This window comes from Camelus bactrianus, chromosome 15 (genome assembly GCF_048773025.1).
Source record: "Camelus bactrianus isolate YW-2024 breed Bactrian camel chromosome 15, ASM4877302v1, whole genome shotgun sequence".
Taxonomy (NCBI): domain Eukaryota; kingdom Metazoa; phylum Chordata; class Mammalia; order Artiodactyla; family Camelidae; genus Camelus; species Camelus bactrianus.
The window spans coordinates 59868984-59890138 of record NC_133553.1 but is presented as its reverse complement, the minus strand read 5'-3'; the positions used below and the strand labels follow the sequence as shown (position 1 = coordinate 59890138).

Below are 21155 nucleotides of genomic sequence, written 5' to 3'. Positions count from 1 at the left end.
GCTTTTCTAAAGGCCATGCCCCTGAAGGGGCTCCCAGAAAACTAACAAGCAGTGTCTCACGACCCAAATCAGAGGTGCTATATATACATCAGCGAAAATTCAGAAAACAAGAGGCCATCCCCTAATCTATCTTAGCCCGGAAGTGAAAGGATTAGCCTAGGTGACTGGGAGAGTGAAACTGGGATCCCAAGGATGATCATCTCAGTGGTCTTGAAAGAAAAGGGAGTGTTTCTGCAATGGCTTTATGACCTCAATGCTTTAATCAGATTCTTCTCTACAAAGTTGGGTGTAGAAGGTAGGGAAAGAGAGAAACCCCTATCTGCCAGTCCTTTCCAGTCCCTCATGGAACTGCTCTGCTCTAATACAGTTCATAATTAAACATAATTTCATACTATTTTATGGAATTAGTATCTATCGGTTTTTATGAATACAAAGTGAATTTTAATACAATGTATTGAAATACTGCCAACTTATGTGCTTTCCCATCTGGGCTGCTTTGTTCAACACAGAATTCATAATTAGGGTGTAATGAACACTAGCTTTTACCTGGTAGATGTGCTTGTCTTCTCTACTGTGGACATGAGTCTCGCAAATGCATCAGTCACTTTGAGGCTTGAGGTGGAGATTTCCAGCTTAGAAGTTGTTAACTCATACAACTCTGGATCCACACCTTATAGTATAAAATCATAGTCAGTGATGGCAAGCTGCAATGGGTTACTCAATTAGCCACAATCCAAGATGCAAAAGGCAATTATTCTGTAAACATCTGAGTCTTTTATAAGTGTAACACATTTTTAGAAAACTATAATATTGCATTTATTTTTTAAGTTGGAAATTCCTGTTTTCAGAATTTTTATGAAGTAGGAAAATACTTTAAAATTCCACTCTAAATATAGCCTTATTTAATCTAGCATTTATGTAGCAGATACCATCCAAATACTTCTAAAAATTCTATCTGCTATAGAAAACTCCCTTCATTTTGAATTAGTTTGTGATATGAAAGTTACCAATGTTTTATCAATAGAATACACATCATTTGTTATACAATATGACACATCCATTTTTAAACTGACTGATTAACTCCATTTTTGAACCTCCCTCTCCCTCACCTCCCTGACCATTTTTCCTCTATTATTTTCATCCATACCCCAAAATTCGGAAGTTAATATAAACTCTCAGATACAGTAAATGATTCAGTTATAGTTTAAATATATTCTGACTTATCTGAGGACATGAAATATTACTCAAAGCATCAAATTATTACTGAAGAAAAATTGTCACATTGTTCTTTAAAAAGTGGGGAGGGTAAAATGTTCTCAGAAAAAGTGAGTAAAAGTACTACTTTTGGACAAAATGAAAATTATCTCAAGGGCTAATTATATTTCTGTAGTCTCACAGCTGAATCTAGTGGCTAATAATTCAAATATCTTATTAGAGAATTTCAAAATGAAGCTGAGTTAAGAGAATTAGATTTACTGTTAAAGTCTATTAAAATCCTCCCCATCTGACTTCATTAAAATACACGTACATATTTTTAAATTTCCCTTGAATACTGATATATGTATATATAGCAAATATGATGACTACAAAAAACAAGTAACTAATATCTTTAACTCAAGCTAAGGTTTGGAAAATAATCAGATAAATTTTTAAAATCCTACACTCTTTGGTCTCAGCAAACTCAGCAGTTTCAGGGTATAACAGAAAAGCAGATTGTAAGGAAAAATGTCTTATAGCTTCATCAATTTCTACTTATTTCTAAAAAAGCCCTGAAAAGTCAGCAGACAAAATTACATATAAATGTACATATTGATATTAACAAGTTTCCTCCTTTTGGGATATTTCAAGGTTAAGAAAAAAAATCAGGAACTGCCTTCTGGTAACCAACTTCGCAGATGACAAGCAGATGTAAACACAGATCTCAGATGTTTACAGAAATCAAACAAGCAAAAGCAGCTTTCACAGTTACCATGTCCAACAAGGGAGGAAGGCTATAGAAAATGTTTGCTGACTCTCCCAAGTTCTTAATATTTTGGTAAGTACAGTTTAAAAATATAATTTAAAAGGCCCTATCTTTGTATTTCTATAGTAAGTATAAAAGTTGCAATTAAAATGTAAAAAAATTAATAGATGCCTGTAAAGGGACCAAATGAATTTAAAGCAACTCCTTCCTCCACTGTGGAAGTTTAGATTCCAAGTAATCACAAAATTTAAGAAGCTGTCTAATGCATAATGCAGAATAAACAACTGCATTCTGACTGGCAACAGGAAAGTGCTTGTAAAAATTTAGTTGGGTTTGTAAAATACCAGCCACTTGGTTGTCAAACAGTGAAGTGGGATATTTAAAAACAAACAAAAAACACAAAAAAACAAATCAACCTCGCCCCAGTCCCCAAACAACCATTGTCACCAAAAAATAAAGTACTATGGCTGTATTTTATATTTTTCAAAAACAAGATAACTACTTATTCTACACTAATTAACTAGAGAATAATTTTTTAAATGGAAGAGTTTTTAAAAACAGAACCTTAATGAGGCATAGTTTAGTTACTAAAGCTAGCCAACCAAGTTCTACGCCAACCTCCTGAGTCTCAAACACAAAATAATTAAATAACCGCAAGCTGAGACAGAATGACTTTCCCAGAAACAAGTCAGAAAAAGTGCAAGCAAGTGGTGAAATGGAATACTCAGGAAAGTGTTGATACCTGTAGCTTGATGGTAAGTTTTAACAAAACCCAATAGCAATAAAACAAGCCAAAGCAAATTTATAGTAATCAAGTTTACACAGCAGCTAGAGCATATTAATGAAAATACGGAATGAAAATATTTAAAAGGTTCCAAAGTAATGACGACCACATTTGACCATGCTAATTTCACTTCCATAACAGCTCTAAGTTGAAACCACTCGCTCTTCTCGAAGCTGTGTATGTGCACAGAGCCTGGTTATCAGGTCATTTTTGTACTTCTTTATATAGTCAGATTATTTGTGCTCCTACTATGGATGTTTTTTTAACTGAGTTTGAAACGTAATCAAAAATTGAATTTAAACCAGGATTTTAGGCATCCAAAAATAGTGACCTCATTTAAATTATAATTCAGTGCATGATAAAACAAAGCTGAGAGCGAATTAAAAATAGGAGCCTGGTAATTCATTCTTGGGAATATAGTAATAAGGAAACTGATATACAAGTTACGGGTTTTTTTCTTCCCGCATTAAGTATTAAAAGCTAATTAGCTCACCCAGGTCATTCAATAGCTCACATGTATTCAGAAGTAATTTAAATAGTGAAATGTCATTTTGAAGTCAAAACCAGACAGGTTGGTTTTTTACGTGCTTGCAAAATATTAGAAACAATGAGAATGATAACCACGGACTTAGATTTGAGGAATCCAGTCATTCCACCAAATGCTCTTGGAACTTCCCTTTTAGCAGAATCAGATTTCTATAACCAGATCTTGGAGAAGGGCATCCTAGGTCCCAGGCTCACCCTTAGCTGACTCTCTCAGTCTCCCCCATTTCCCATCATGGCTCCTAAACTGCTGGAAGTGGGTGGCAGGGTTATCTAGATGAACAGAACAAAACCAACAAATTCTTAGGAACCAGGCTGGCTGTGTAACTGGTCCTAGTGGGGACAGAGAGGGATCCTCACTATGCATTCCGGGTATTAGCCTCCATATAACACCCCAACAGCCATCTGGTGATCAGTGGGCATGATTACCAGATCACACGATGGGATGACAGGGACTCATTAAAATATTAAATAAAATGTAAACATAAAAATGCCATTTTAATCTTTTATTCAGTTAGAAAATGACAAAGTACATTATTCCTTTGGTCATGAACTGAACTTCCACAGGGCTGAACATTGAACATTAATTTAACAGGCACTGCTTTTAGTGTCTTGTAGCAATTATTTTCTACTATTAGCTTTAACATTTTTTTTTTCTCCATGGAAAACTAGTAGTAAACTTTCTATTTAAGAGCTACATAAAACCAATAATAATTCTGTGTGGGACTATGTAACTAAGCACTAGACTCCAACATGTGGGAACCTAACTGTACATTTAGCAGCACGAATAAACAATTATTTGAATGCTAGAATCTGCAGAGGTTCTATTGTCACAGACACTAATGTAAAGTCATCTTTGTGTACTAAAATATTCATATATCTCTAAATTTCTATTTTTTTAAATGGCTTTGCAGAATATGCTTTAAAAAAAAAGCATACAAAATATCACATTTTCCATTTACAGGGAAAAAAAACTCCCTACCTTTAAATGTGTAAGGACATTAGGGCTATTTTATATCTAGAAACTATTTTCAGCTTGACAAAGCTTTCCTTAAAATACATTTCACATAAGTCATTTATCATAGTCAGATACTAGAAAATAACAACAGACAGATGAAAGAAATGTATTAGAAAGACATCATAGAGAATACAGTCTATTTGTTTCCTTGTTTATAGGAAAGTCAAGTGATGTGGTCATGCTTTTAGTAAATAAACTAGAATTGTGGTTTTAACACTCTGCTGACCTGGGATTGTGGTGCTGCTGCTAGAGCTACTGTCATCCACGGGCCCAAAGAAATCAAGGTTCAGAAGAGTGGAACCTCCACTAGCTTGAAATTCAGTGACCGTGTTGGTAGGCAGCCACACAGAAGGTAAGCCAAGGGAGGAGGGGTTATGTGTAAAAAGGGGTAAGACACACACTTGAACATGCAGGTTATAATTAGTAGTCATTACACATTTTAAAATCAACATTAAAACAATGTGTACAGTATTAGTTTTTCATTGCTAAGGACATTTCTAAAGTAACAATTTAATTCCATGTACATTTTCTCATGTACAATGTAAATAATTTAACACTCGGTAAGGTTTTAGTTAGCTCGTTTTTTTCAGTCGAAACCGAAGCCATACCAGAAAGACCAAGGGGAACGTGTACCCGTTAAAGGGAAACAATACTTTAATCTCAACCCAACATTAAGTCACCATACATGCCCAAATCAACCTTTTATGTTAGTAGTGTTGGTTTCTAATTAGTGCTTTTTAAAAGTGACAAAGTTGTCAGTTTCAGGACACACACCAATTCATTAACTTAGTTTAAAATAACGTAATAAGGAATGTCATAACTGCCCTACCCTGATGTGCAACTCAAGCTGTACTGTTCCCCTTTAACTCTGAAACAGTAATCAGAAATAGTATACATTTTTAAAGAAGTTGTTTGTTAATAAAAAGCACGATGATTTGACTGAATAAGACACCAGACAACAGCAAAAGGTGCATCCAGGCTTTCCTTCAGCACTGTTAGTCAATTGGATGCTTTCCAGATATCCTAGGATCCCCCACTCTAAGGCAAAGCTGACAGAATGACAGGTGTTTTAGACAATGGCTCAAACAACTTACCCAAGTGTAAGGAGTAAGAGTAATTGTACCTTAGAGTCCAATTAATTCTTGTCATGTCAACACACAGGAAAACTGGAATTTTGTGTTATTTATTTTAAAGACCCCCTCATTACTGGAATAAAAAGTTCTTCCTTTTTCATGATTTTCTTTTAAAGCCATAAGTGAAACCAATAATTTCTGAATCTACTTACTAGTATTTTGAGATAAGTTTTAGAAAAGGATCATTAAAATCATTCGTTTTTCATTTGCATATAAGTGCTCTATAAAATATTATTAAATCTGAAAACTACTTTGAGTCAGTAACTATCGATCTATTTGCATGTTGTTTTTGGTTAAATAATTGTGCTTTGTGCTTTAAAGCAGCCTCTAGACACAACACTTTGCATCCAAGAAAATTCCATAAACTAAAATTACAGAAAAAAATTTCAAGTAAATTGGTCCTACCTAAAATATCATGTAGACTACCTAGATACTTGTGAAAAATAAGCTTGTTTTTGAATTAAGAAATTAAAATTTTACCTGGTTACTACTACCTATATATGGATATTAACACTATTAATAATAGTAATGGCTGGCTTCTTGAGCAATTACTATTCAGAAAGAAAGCCTGAATTTCCAAAGAATAAGAATAAGAAGTTATGTTCAAACAAAAAAGGAAATCAGCAGAGAGAAGTCTGTCTGAACTTTGTAGCTTTCTTAACTCTAGCTCTGGTGCTAGAGGCTCTACGGAGAGACGTACCATCTAAAGGGTTAGTAAGGCCACTGCTACTCCAGTCAAACTGGACGGGTGGTAGAGACTCCTAGAGTTGAAAACCAAAAAATCAAGATTAATCAGTATAGATTGTAGCAATATAAAGAATCCTTAAAAAACAAAAACAAAAAGCCACTATTACAGCAAGATCATTAGGCAATGAACTATCTAAAGAAAAAACTGGGATAATTTATAATGTCAGAAGGTTATCTACAAATACTAACACAAACTGAAATTGCAAAATTTACAAACAGTATAGCTTGCTGACATTAAAAAAGCTGTATCTGAGAAATGGAATTATCTTTACATTTTCAAACAAATTTATGGACCGATTCTAGCTCAAGATTTCAGTCTACTCTCATACCATGATTTTAACTATTGGTTTGATTACAATGAAAATATTTTAAAAAATCACTTTTTTCCACTAAAGAGTATCTATTTTAAATGACTAGCCACTTAAAATTTCTTAATAGATAATATAATGCAATAGAAAAGGTACCATACAGAAAGTGAGGCAAGCGGGTTATTAAAGACTATTAAATAACCAGTATATATATAGCTATGTATGGTTAATTTAATTAATTTCCTTATATATAAACATTCAAAAAATTTTAATCATCTTCTCTAATTTAGAAATTAGTATAAGAATTTAATTTTTAAAATAATGTATTGAAAAGTACACTCAGAACTCATTTGAATATTCTAAGTTTTAAAATTCTGTTAACTGCCAAACACATAAAGATGAAATGAGCAAATGGTACATATAAGATGGAAGGTAGTACAAAATATTTTTAAAAAGGTCATTGCTTTACTTTAAGAATATTCTTGACAAAAAATTAGTTTTTAAAAAATTTTCTTTTATTTTGGGGGTGGTGTTGGCAGCACTTATTGAAATAACCTGTGTTTTATTATTTATTAGACTCAGTATCAACGTATCTTTTTTTTTCCCCTGTATTGCTCACCACCCTGCTTTATTGTAAGGTATAGGCTCTTGTTAAAATTTTATAATCATTTTTTCTCTGTAGACAGACATTGTTGCCTATACGAAAGGAACATGAACTAGCTATTTTTGAAAGTCTAATCCCACGATGTTATAATTGTCTTGATAACCAATGATAGGCATGTGCTATAAGCATTTAGTCTCCTCCATATCAGGTCAGGCCTGGAGGTTGAGGGGGAGGTATAAACAAAATAATAAGCTAACATTAGTGGTTGCCAGGGGTTAAGAGTTGTGGGAGTTGGAGCAGGTAGCAGGTTGGGGGAATACTTTAAGGGGCTTGTTTGTGGTGGTGGAAGAGTTCTGTGTCTTGATCGTGGTGGTGGTCATATCAATCTATCCACATGATAAAATGACAGAACTACACACACACATTGTACAAATGACATATTCCTGGTTTTGATACTGTACTATAATTATGTAAGATGTAATCATGGGAGAAACTGGTGAAAGTACAGGCACTTCTTCCGTACTACCTTTGCAAATTCTAGTAAATCTATAAAATTTCAAATAAAATTTTTTAAAATGCTGGTGAAAATCTGGTTTATAACCCACCTGCCAGACTGATAAATAACATTTAGAAAAGATCTTTAGCTGCTCTCAAACACAAACAAAAAGCTCTAGGCATTCCAACAGATTCATCTTCCATTATTCTATTTCTAGATCAGGGACACCTTTAGAACTATTAAGTACTGGCTGGATGGACAAAACCCAGATTTATGCAATAACAAAATTCCTGGGCAAATGGAGCAAAGCCCTTTCATTAACATGTTTTATCTAAATGATGTCAAGTAGCTGGATGTTTTGAAATATTTCAGTTATTTTCTGAAATTTTAGCTTCTCATACAGGTGTATGGCATTTGAAGACACAGTCAATATTACAATAATAAGGTGCTAAATCATGCATCAAAATTTAGTGGAAATGAGAGAGATGAAAAACAGATACCTAAGTAATTACAGGCTAGCTAATGGTATTGATAAGTAGGCAACTCAAAGAGAAAGCTTTGGAATGAAACATTTTAAAGCAACTTGAAACAATGTGGTATGAATGATTACTGCAGAGACAAAAGAAAGGAGACAAGGTCATAATAAAAAGACGGCAGTGGGGTGGGGAGACTAGAGACAGGAGACTTTGGTTCTAGTCCTAGCCGTAGCACCAATGTGTGATTTCGGGTAAATCATTTTGTCCTTCCAAATATGTTTTCTAATTGTAAAAGAGAAGAATAGTGCTAGATAGTTATTTTTCCCCTTCTAATTCTAAAATTCTGATTCACAACTGTAATAGTGACAAAGCAGCCTAAGAGAAGAAGTTTGCTAGTGGTGATTGGTTGGATAACTGGTAGCCAGAGTTGACTCTATTCAGCAGTGAAATAAAGTATGGTTATAGTACTGATCTCACTAAGGGGGGAATCAGTAATGGCACCATGAATGGTGTGACCTTGATATTCAGTGGATAAAGATTTTAAAAATAACAACAAAAAATCACTACTGCTTTTTACCTGTAAGCTGTTTTTTCAGGTAAAAGTATTTTTTAAAAAAATTTTTTGTTAGTAAAATATAAAATTCCTAAACAAGAGATGCAATGGCAACAAGACTAATGAGTACAAACCAATTTGCAAGAAGAGAAAAACTCAATGGCTACCAAATTGAGATAGAAAAGACAGATCAAAAAGCATGCAGTCATATGAGAATTATACAACTATGCTAAGTTTGAAAGTCACTATACAGCAATGCCAAAACCAAGAACATAAAAGGGAGGTTTGCTATACGTTTTCTGGGGAAACAGATCAGGTACTGAACAGCTCTTTCCTGACACATTTTGCTAATAAGCTTCTAGCACTAACTGCTATGGCTGTTTCATCTGAAAATTATCACTAGTAGGAAGATGTAACGGTATCTCTGCATGGCCAAAATGTTAAGCTAAAAAATATACACATAAGTTGCATGCCAAAGAACAGTGATAAAAAAAATCACTTTATACAGACTTTTTACACTGCATTTCAGGTATGTGTTAAGTATTTTAACCTGAATCAGAAGTATGGCACCAAGCAAAGATCATGCAATTTAGTGATGGAGGTCAGACATCTCAGCACAAAATTCTGATATGCGTGCTAAAAATCTTCATTTAAGTGTGTGTATATGTTACCTACAGAGGCTCAAATCAATTCAGAAATAAGTCTGAACAATTTCCATTGGGAAATACTGTTTTCACTGGTTCCACAGAAGCCTAAAAACTAAAGGCAATGAGGATCACAAACTACCATAAAACAAAGTACAAAATAAACTTGTTAATTCAGTATTTATGTATATTTTTTAAAAAGAGAAACGTGTGCATGAAATAGAAATTTCATTTAAAAGAACTTTTAAAAAATATAAGAAGCAAGAGACCAAGTTCCATCTTCTAGCAAAAAAGTTTGATATGCATAAATGTTGCCAAAAATTTCTATACTTGCCTGTATAGAAACTGGAAGACAATCCTTTGATTATAAGTAGACAGGGGTGTGTATGTATAGAGATGGCAACAGCTAAATACATAGGGAGCTGCAACTAACCTTCATTAAATTAACACACATGCTTTTTCTTATTAGGTCATCTAGACTACTTTTAATCACATCTATAAGTTATATAAGAAAGATGGTATGTATGAGGTACGACTGGAATGAAATACTTAAGGTAGATCAAACCAGCTAGGAGCAAAATGACAGGTGACAGCTAACTCTGATAAAATAAGCAACAGCTTATGGGGCTATACCACGTGGAAGTGGCTGAAGAAGAGAAGGCAGCAAGTAAAGTAGCAACAAATGGCCTCAAAAAAGAACAGCTCCACTTCCAGAAAATGTACTAGGCAGTTACTCAAATTACTTTCCTAAAGCCTAGCACTGTAGGAATAAGAATGCTGACTGAGCACAGACTTAGTAAACAATCTTATGGTTACCGGGGAAAGAGGGTGGGAAGGGATAAATCTGGGAGTCTGAGATTCACAAATGTTCACCATTATATATAAAAATAATTTACAAAAGATTTCTGCTGCATAGCACAGCGAACTATGTTCAATATCTTGTAATAACCTTTAATGGAAAGAATATGAAAATGAATATATGTATGTATATGCATGACTGGGACATTGTGGTGTACACCAGAGACTGACACAGTGTAACTGACTGTACTTCAATAAGCAAACAAATAAATAAAAATTTTTTTAAAAATTGAGAAATGCATTAATGATTCTTCAGAGTCCTTAATGTGTGTGTTGTGAACCTCCAAGGGTGGTTGTAAGACATGATATAAAATATTTCCTAAACTTCAGTATGGAACCCTTCTTTAGTGCTTTAGTGCAGCATTCTGGATATTAGTATTCAATGGAACACACATTTTGGGAATGGCTGTCCAAACACACATTTTTTGTGTTAGACATAACTGAAGATGATACTTTAGGGTTAAGAGATGACAAAGAATATGTTTTAGAAATGGTAATGTTCATTAAGAATATTAACCTTTAAAAAACAATATTTAACCAGCACTGACTGAGTCAGTTTCTAATTTGATGTCAAAAAAGTAAGCAAACCAAAATGGCTGTTTCCCCAGATAAAAAGTGAGAGGGAAGGCTTTGATATTAAACATACTTGACTGAAATATGACTTGTGCTTAAATGTGCTAAGAAGGTAAAGGATAAAAAGGTAGGGGGAAAAGAAAAAAGGATAAAAAAAGACAAGAAAGCTTTCTTTTTTTCCTAATCCATAGAATGTTTTTTTTAAAGACTACATTATTTTCAACTTAAATAACAATTTAATTCAAACTCTCAAAAGTTTTTGATGTAATAAACACACCTAAATTTAATTACTTTATAAAATTTTTGCAGGTTGCAAAAGTTTGCAAGTTGCAGACTTGAAGAGCTGGCATAAATGCAGTGTTTTCCATTTTTTTGGGAAAATCTATCACCTACCAGATTTGTGTGTCAGTAATAATGATCATACAATGTTCAAGATGCAAGGGATTTTTAGAGATGCTCAGTTCATTTTATAGGTAAAAAGATTAAGGTCTGGATAGGTTTAAAGGACTTACCCACAACCAGCCAGTTCTCAAACTGTCTTTTCTTTTTTTTTTTTTAAATTAAAGAGAATTTGTTCATTGTACTTCAAGGGATGTTAATATGTAATCAAAATCACATCCATCATGAAATTAAGTTTAAAAATTTTTAAAACAAAGTCATGTATTAAGGGAAACAACGTGTGTGGATATATGTGCACATACATGCACAAGCATACCTATACACATCCAGATATTTTTACCTGAAAGTGGTCAGATGCACATGCGTTCATTTCTGGTGACATGATGGTTGTCTGACCAATGGAAGCTATTTTTTCTGCAGCAGATAGTGGTTTCAATGGTTCCTTGGTGGGCTCTAACATACCCTAAAAAAGGCAAATTAGCCATTAATAGGGTGGGGAGAGAATCAGCCCATAAACTTTACAGGAAAGTTAATCTAGCAGAAAGAAAACAGGTCCTTTGGAAAGTACTGAAGACAAAAAAGAACTAGTTTTAATTTTTGTCTAGTGAAACTCTCACAGCACTATATTGGGAAATGTTTCATAATACCACCTTTGGAACCCAAACTTTTTGAAACAAGACCATGTAATTTAAATTGAATGTGTTTTAAAGTGCCTGGTTTTCACTGTCACAAAAAAGCATAAGCTCCTGGGGTGTCAGGGGTCAGGGAGATGGGGAAGAGGTGAGCACAACAGTACATTACTTCCCTGCCCTAAGAATCCAACACTATTCTGATATTTAAGACCTGAAATCGCAGGAAAGGGCACCCTTCGAACACATTACACCATGGTGCTGGCTTGGAGAAGTGAGAGCTGATTCTAAAATACACCACGTGTGATGACGTCTGTATGTTTTACTGTGAATTCAGTGTTTGATCCTGGCTGCACTAAAGGATGGGAGCCTCAGTTCTTGGTTCTCTGGATGGGCAGAGTAGTCATTACAGAGAGAAAACATCCCATACTTTCCATGTGTGTTGAAAACCTAACACACTTTTTGAGTACGAAAGGAAGGCATTCAAGATGGGTGTAGAAACAAAGAAGAAAAAAAATCAGCACTGCAGCAATGCTCTACCGAACACTAATAATAATTGGTAATAACCCAGGTTACTGACCTGAAAAAAGGCCCAAGGTTTTACACATTTTAAAATAATACTTGACAAGCTCTTGATCAACCAAATTAAAGTCCTCCTTTACTGGGGCGGGGGACGGGGGATCAAAACTGCCTAGCCAGTAAGGTTAGAATTTATACATTTCTAAAAACAAGTTTTCAGGAGCATCCTCCTATCCTCATAAAATCGAGCATAAACTAAGCAATTTACAGATTTTGTTTACATGTGAAAGGCTTTAATCTATCAGCTTGAAAAAAATGAAAGTAAATCATGGTCTAATTCAATACTATATACATTTTACAGGCTTTCTAGTGTGCCCTTCTACAAGGACTCCATGCATTTGGCAAGCGATTACTAGTCTTAGCCAACTTTTCTAATGTCAACTATCCCTTAAACCAGTGGTTCTCAAAGGGGTCCCCAATCAGTGCTTCTTTATCACCTGGGAACTTGTCAAATGTGCAAACTCTTGAGCCCTACCCCAGACCTGAATAAGAAACTATGGGGGTGGTGCCCAGCATTCTGTGTTTTAACAAGTCTTTCAAGTAATTCTAATGCACACTGAAGTTTGAGAACCAGTGACTTAATTGAGCATTTCAGGTACTATTCCTCCAGATGAGACCAAAAGATACTGAACATCTCATATGTGTAAAGCATCATGGGAAAAATTCAGGTGTAATTCAAATTTGAAACCAGATATAAAAAAAAAAGTTTCTAAATGTAAGGCATCACAAAGACGGAGGAGATGATAACATTAGCTAAATCAACTTTGGTATTAAAAGCTTACAAAAATGATAAAATTATTACTAATAAAAGACTGTAATTCAGATAAGAAAACAAAGCATAAATATTAGTCTCTAATCCTTCAAAACTTAAAGAACTGGCTAATGTGCTGAGCCTAGCATAATTCATACCATAAAGTAGTCCCTAAAGTGCTGAAAGACAGTGCCCACAAACTAAATTCCTACTTCCTACTCAGAATGTGACAATACCACCACCAGCAATCCCAGAATGCTACTCCTTGAGAAGAGATCGAAATAACCAGAAAGTTAAAGAAATGTTCTTAATTGTGTTTATCTACAACATAAAAGTGTAGAGATGATCAACATGTTTTGAAAATACAAGATAATCATTCATAAAGGAGCAGAAACTGATAAAGAGACAAGCTCAAGCGCAGAAGTTTTTGTCCAATTCCACAAAACAAAACAAAGCAAACATTTCAATAATTATAGCTTATGCATGGTAAAGTCTGCATATTAAAAAAAGGTCAAATTCCACAGCAAATTCATTTTCACATGCACATAAAGGGTTTTTAAACTTAAATTCCGTACCAAGGGTTCCTTAGTTATTTTTTTCTCTTTCTTAAACAGTTATTTTTACCTTATTTTCAAATTATTGGTGAAAGAATTTAAAAATAATTTGTTTGATAGGACATCTTTATTTACCAATAACTCAGACATGCCAAAAAACAAACACATCAAACTATAAAATGTGACTGAGTCTTGATAAGGTACAGAAAGAAAATTCCTCAGTTATCCTGGACTACCTGGCATATCTGAAAAAACAAAATTCAACACGTTTAATACTTCAGATACTTCAGCTTCTTCTTTTTAAAAGCAAATTAAAGAGGGAGAGGGAGACAGAGAGATTTCCAAAGGTGCACTTACAAAAAGTATGAACACTAATACTACTAAGATAAAAATAATTTTCAATCTAAAACAAAAGTGTAATTAATAGAATACAGAAAACTGTCCTCAGATCAAGACTTGAAGGGATTTATGAGATCAAAAAGGATACCGTATTTATTCTCTTAACGTTCCCACCACACTAAATGCCTCTTAAAATACCCTTTCCATGTCATGCTATGCAAGATGATTTTACAGAATAAATGCAGCAATGATACATACATGCGAAGACATCCTTGTACTTACCAGTCCTGCTGCATACATGGGCACTATAACAGGCTGCTTCTTATTGCCCGTGAAGAGCTACACACATTAAAGAGAAATAACGTGTATTTAGAGAATGATCTGTCATACAATGAAAGTTTCCAAAATACGTAATGCTTTATTACATATATTGTGAATGATACACTGAAGAAGTTATTAAATTGCCCATATGGGGTTGTATTTTTGGTCTCCTAGTCCAATTCATTGATTTTATAGTTAAGGAAAAACTTTACTTCTTCTAAAAATAAGAAATAGAGAAAAATCTAGATAGATTTATGCTTAAAAGTTGACATATTCAAAATACACGACCATTTAAACCAACTAATATTTATCTTTCTGAGGAACTAATTTAGCACAGTTTAAACAGAAGTGTGACAGAATTTAAAAACAAGCATAGGTTGATTAAAGGATTTTCCAAGGTACTAATAAACTTACAATGTTTCGAGTGTCTATTCCTAAGGAGCACAAAAGCTTCTTGTTGCTATGGGAGCCACCCCACTGATATCTCAAGCCATGGGCATCATGGATATCCTGTAGCTCAGTCCACACATCCAGCAGTTCCCTGCAAAGGTCACGACGAAGCCACAAACAATGGGTTACTCAATACCTTTCACCATGAATCCTACTTTTAACGTGACTCTGAAATACTATACATTCTGATTAATCTTGTGTCTAACATGAGCATATAACAACTATCTGAATGAAATCAAGAACCAACACTTACAGTCATTAGAAAAGTAATTAAGTTTAATATGAAACAATCGAGCAAAAGTTTATTTACATTATTCTTTTTTAATTGTAAAACAAAAATATTTAAAAGGAGGAAAGAAATCACCCAACACTCCACCATCTTACTAGACCTATTTAATATTTGTTTTCTCCTTGGGTCTTGATCCACAAACACACATTTGTAATTACAGCATATATATAATTTTGTATTCTTTTTTCAGATTTTAAGCATTTCCTCACCTATATATGTATTTTTTTCAGTGGTTGTGTAAGGTTCTTTTAGACAGATGCATCACCATTCCTTTAGCCACAATCCTACAGCTTTAATTCAGTTGTTTTTTACTGTTCGGTTCCTACTCCTAGTAAGACAAAAATATCTTCCTGTATTTTATGGTGTGTGTTATCGTAGAATTGTGTTGTTTCCTTAGAATGGAGAATCTCTTGGAGAGATTCCTGGGTCTAAGAGATGAACTATCTGTACGACTAGCATACTTAAAAATATATATCTAAACAGTTTAAAGATGGCAAAATATCAACCTTTTTGTCCCCTTCCATTCTCAGAAATTACCCCAAAACAAAAGCCAAGAAACAAAAATCATCTCCATTTTCAATGAAATTAAGAAATACTCCCTCTAGGGGTGGCAAGTAATGAAATAAAAGAGACAAGTCCAGGAATAAGAGTAACTTTGAAATTAGAATTAGAAAGTCAATCTAGACCCTCTGACATCTAATAATTAATAAGAGTTCCAGAAAGAAAACAAAGACAATGGAGGGAAGGTAATTGTCTTTATATGAGAATTGCTCAATATTGAAGAGAAGCTTCCAGATTGAAAGGTCCTACCTAGTACTCAGTCCAATGAATGACAAAATACTCTTATCAAGATACTTCATTGTGAAATTTCAGAGCACCAGCAACAAAAGACCCTTAATTATAAATATGATGTGAGGATGGAGTAAAATAAAATTTTACCTCCTGTGTACCCTTTTTTCTCAGGAGGGTGTTAGAGGATGTGCTCCACCAAAATGGGATTTAAGTGATGGGAAATCCCAAGGTAACACGTGTTTAGAAGACCTAGACTGATCCATTCTAGACTGAAACTGGAAGATGGAGGACTCCAGGGAAAAAAAAATGGAATGGCCAGCTTGATAGGTTTTATCACAAGTAAAATTATCTTAACAGGCTGTTGGAGGGTAGGGAAAGATTTAGTAAATGAAAAAAGAGAGGCAATTATTACGTTCAGGAAAAAGGTGTACTATAAAGAAAATAGTGGCTTAGCTGTGAATACTGCATGATTATAATAACGAAAAACCAAGCAACAATTTAACCAAAAACTATGATGTAAGTGTACTGGGAAGATGAAGGGAAGAGAATGAATAGCAGATGTAAGACCTACACTCTCATCGGTCCTACTGGGAAATCAAAAAATATATATATAAAATTGACTGATTTGAACTGATTTATAATTTTTTTAAAAGCTCAAAAATGGAGAAGTAGAGAGTTTTTTAAATCATGTCTTTTAGCACAATATGATTTTTTAAGCTTTAACATGTTTTAGAACCTTAATGGTTTAAGATAACCATAGATAACCTTACAAATTAGAACAGATGAAACTAACAAATATACACACTATCTGGAAAGTATCTACTACTTACCCACTCTCAGCTAAGGCCTCTCTTGTTTTTATTGGCAAGGTGCTTGTTTCCAGCAAGTGCTTCAGGGAAGTAACTTCTTCTTCAGTATCAGGGACAAATATGGAAGGGAAACATGCTTCGAAAATTCGCTCCAGGCGGTTTAGTAAAGCTGTCTGCATCAAAACACCCCCCAAAAGTTTATTTTCATTTTTGTAATTTTAGTAATGTCATACCTTTATCATTATTATACACACATTTATACACCCCCACCCTGTCCACTACTATGAAGTGGGGGGCCTACCAGTAAGATATAGGAAACACTAAATGAAAGGAGTATAACTACTCATAGAACAGCTTTAAATAATTATGGTGATATATAAATGTAGTTACACACCAAGCATCATGCCTGGCATTTTAAAAACATTATCTTACCTAATCTATTACAGAATTCTACAAAGAAGAAATTACTACCCCAATTTACAGTGAAAAGGCAATCTCAAAGTTTGAATAATCCGCCCAAAGCAAAAACAAAACTAAAAAAAAGGCAGTATTCATATTCTTCCCACCACACTAGGATTTTTTCTTACTACCACTCACATACTATATTTAGAACTGTAAGATTGGTTGCCTGCAAAAAGTGCTATGCTATTATAGTTGGACAGAACCTGGACATAAACACTTGAATTTTGAAAGCCTTTTAGAAATATCTCTGCTGCTAACAGAACAAACTAAAGTAGGAAAGAATGTCTGCATTTTTACTAAAAAATTCAACAGCTCATTTATTACTCTGATGATTTGTGTTATCTTTTAGAAATTCCATTTCTCTACTCTTCTATGGTGTGTGTGTGTGTGTGTGTGTGTGTGTGTGTGTGTATATTTTTTTTTTAATAGAACACTGCCTTTCCTCCAAGCAAAGTCTGCATATTCCCTAGAGTATTTGCACTAAGAACACTGGCATTCTGGAGTATCTTTATTTATTAAAATTTGCTGGATTTAGATTAACTTACATTTTTGGGGTACTACTAGGTTTATTCTACATATGCAACCTATAATAACATTCATTCCCACTTTTCTAACTTTATTTCAGACACATGTAAAATATTTTCAATTTAGCTCAAACATCAACTAGAAATACAAACTGTTAAGCTTGCTGGAACATTAAGTGTACTACTGAAACAACACCCAGTTTACAAGAAAATGCTACATCATGGTGGTACTCCCTGCCACATAACAAAAACCAGTTAATGTTTGATTTCTGTTTAGTATAGTCAGCAAATAGGAAAAGGAAAAATTTTCACATACATGTTTACCAAAACAAAATCTCTTTTGGAAGCAGTATCAGAGCGAAAAACCTAGCACTGCATAATTAGTCTCAGGATACTCTTCTGCTATTTCTATAAAAGTTACTCTAACACCTTCATTACAGTCATGTGTGTGATATGGGGAAAGGCTCTTAGTATCAATTATGAAACCTAGAGTAAAAAGTAGACTCAAGATCCCAAGGCTTGTGAAACTTGAGTGCATCAAGGGGACCCAACTTGCTTCAACAGAGGGAATGGACAGACATTACTTTTAAAGGGATCAGATAACCATCTAATTGGAAACATGATAAGCATTGGCTCCTCCTGGGCAGGGAAGGTAAACAAAAACTCACGTATGACCGAATTTTATTTCTCTGTAAATTAAAACAGAACCTTTCTTGTATCCTCTTTGTTATCCTTTTAATGGGGTAGAAAAAACATTTCTTCCATTTATCAAAGGAAGAAAGAAATAATCTCAAAACATATTCAATCATTCGGAACAATCTTTACACATAACAACCAGGTCTTAGGTATACCAGTGAGCAGATTCTCAAATTAGTGGAATGTACCTGAGTAAACAGAACATTACTTTAACCTAATCACTTTTGAACTTAGAAGAAAAAAAAAAACTTCCTCAACCTTTTCTCATAAAGAAGATAAATTATATAGAAAGTTTAAAAGGAAGTCCCATATATCTTTAGGATTAGATACTACAGTCAGTTGCTTCAAATCTTTTACTGAATGAGGTGGAGCAGGGGTCAGCAGTTTTTTCTCTGTAGGGCCAGACAGTGACTATATTGGTGTTGTAGGTCATCCATAAACAAGTAAGTGTGTGTTCCAATGAAACCTTATTTACTAAAACAGATGGCAGGACAGATTTGTCTCCCAGGCCATAGTTTGTCGACCCCTAAGGCAGAGCCATAAATAAACAACCAACAGAAATTCAAATAACTAGAATCACTAATGAATAGCACCACCCACCACAAGGAGGAACTCCTCCACAACCCAACAAGAAAGCATCCAATAGAACTAACAAAGATTTTGATTAAAATTTTATTTCCTAACATTCTACTTTTTTAAAGCATATTAATTTCCAACTATCTACAAGACCAATTTGATGCTTTTAGCTACTTTCTTGTTCATGGTAATAAATAATGCCAAATTTCATTTACTACTAGTTAATTCCAGTAAGTAAATGGCTGATGTAATTACAACACTTCAATAGAGGACTGTGGACCCAAGGGCCTGAGACTCAGTTTCAGGATTTATAAACTGAAGCTATCAGAGCCTACCTCACAGGGTGAATAATAAATTAGAGGATTAAATGCTTGACACCCAGTGTATGCTCAAGAAGTGGTAGCTTTTATCACTACTCTTGTTATTATACAGATGATACATATAAACAAAGTGGCCTGCCAAGAAATAAAATAAATGTCAAAACTAAGTTCATCTCACTAAGGCTATTTCTCCACCACTATTTAGCATTCTAAATCATTATGAAAATATTCATCTAAATTTATATCAATTCTACCATATTGTTAAGAAATTAAATAATCCAAATATTTTGCATCCTCCCCAAGATCATCCTATCAAGTTGGGAAAAAAGTACCTAACTTAAAAATATCTATCATAAGAGCTGCTTATATAAACAGAGCCTGTTACTGCTACTCCTTGGGATTTTATTTTTTTATTTTTATTTTAGTGGAGGTACTGAGGATTGAACCCAGGACCTTGTGCATGCTAAGCATGCACTCTACCACTGAGTTATACCCAACCCCTCCTTGGGTATTTTAAATTTTGAAAATTGGTGAACATTTTGGTTGATTGTTGGCATTTGTGACTTAAATCCTGACTATCTTATGAAACACAAAGTGTGTAAACCACACATTAGGTGTGTTAAGAGTGCTTCACTTCCCAAGAAGTACAAAAAGTTCAAAGTTCAAAAATATGAGGGAACATAGTCTAAGTAACTTGGTAAGTTTAAAAGGTGCAAGAATATAACTAACGTAATGCTAAGAAAAGAAATTAACCCACCACAAGAATAGTTTCCCTTGTGACCAAGCAGATAGATTCTTTCAAAAAACAGATTTTCCCAAACAGACTGTAATCAGACACTAAATTAAAAAAAACTCTTTGTTATTTTGAGCATAAAATTTGAGCGTGAGATTAAACGTATATCAAAACTGTGATACAAAAACTGTGATTCTGGTAAAGGTTTTGGGTTTTCTTTTCTTTTTTTTTAATTATTAAATAATTTTAACTGTTTTAAAATATACTCAATTTTTCCTCAACAGCCTTAAATCAAGTCAATAATAAAATTAATATATTAATAAAGTGAAACATTATTTAGACTTTGATGTATTCTATTGTGCATGAGCAAATTATTCATCTAACACTACAATTCATGGTTTCCAACAAAGCAAATTGTAAATTTTTATTAAAGAGTCAGTGCTGCACTCTAAATTAATGTGAGGGTAACAAAATAAGTACACACACACTTAGCATACTAAATATTTAGCTGAGGTTACAACACTAACTAAATAACAAACTAAATAAAATAATATTCACACCAATCACTTAAATTTCAAATGTCTTTAACTTCAAAGTCAAAGTAGTTATCAGTTCTCCCTTGATTTTGGAATTAGGAAACTGGTGACTGGTTAGGTGAGTAAGTTTATGTAACGCAGCCATGTCTGTCAATTCATACACATACCAAATTTTAAGCCTGCAAACAGCAGCACATCTGGCCATGAAACATTTTAAGAACAGAAGATCTCTGAAATGCAGGGATGAAAGCTAAATGCTCTTCCAGGAAGGTACCAGGCTCCCTTTTCATTTTCTCTATCGTGTCCAGCACTAGGAAGCCAAAGGCAGAGGTCTACTATTTGCAGAGAAGAGCACTTGTGCTCAGAAGAGCTCCTACCTTTCAAAACTATTCCGAGAGCAGAAACTAGCCAGAAGCAGCAGTTTTGCTCTCTAAATGGTCTGACAGGTGAGTTTATAGCCAGAACTAGGAGTACTCCCACACAAATTCTCATTTGACCCCCTTTACTTTTCGCTGTTCACCAAAAAGTCCAGTTGGCAACACTATTTCCTGCACTTTTGAAGACCATTTCCTAAGAAGTGTGTTTCTGAGATTACTCTGTAACAGCTAACACCTACTGAGCACTTGTTATGTGCAGAACTGCACTAAGCACATTTACATGCACAATTTCATTTTATCTTTGTAATGAGAGTTTTGA

At 34.1% G+C, this 21155-nt stretch overlaps 1 protein-coding gene across 5 annotated transcripts in view; it reads right to left on the bottom strand.

Annotated features, from left to right (window-relative positions):
• The window catches only part of AFTPH (aftiphilin), a 61287-nt gene that overhangs the window by 6528 nt on the left and 33604 nt on the right, over positions 1 to 21155 (bottom strand). For 2 of the 5 annotated variants that reach the window (XM_074341223.1, XM_074341222.1), the window contains 7 exons: positions 16634 to 16785; positions 14687 to 14813; positions 14234 to 14290; positions 11440 to 11562; positions 6142 to 6202; positions 4535 to 4618; positions 547 to 670 (listed from right to left, as the gene is read on the bottom strand). In XM_074341223.1, coding sequence (XP_074197324.1) covers positions 547 to 670; positions 4535 to 4618; positions 6142 to 6202; positions 11440 to 11562; positions 14234 to 14290; positions 14687 to 14813; positions 16634 to 16785 — 728 coding nt within the window. Of the gene's footprint in view, positions 1 to 546; positions 671 to 3488; positions 3564 to 4534; positions 4619 to 5137; positions 5177 to 6141; positions 6203 to 11439; positions 11563 to 14233; positions 14291 to 14686; positions 14814 to 16633; positions 16786 to 21155 lie in introns of those variants that run through there. The other 3 variants (XM_074341224.1, XM_074341226.1, XM_074341225.1) reach the window with 3 other exon arrangements.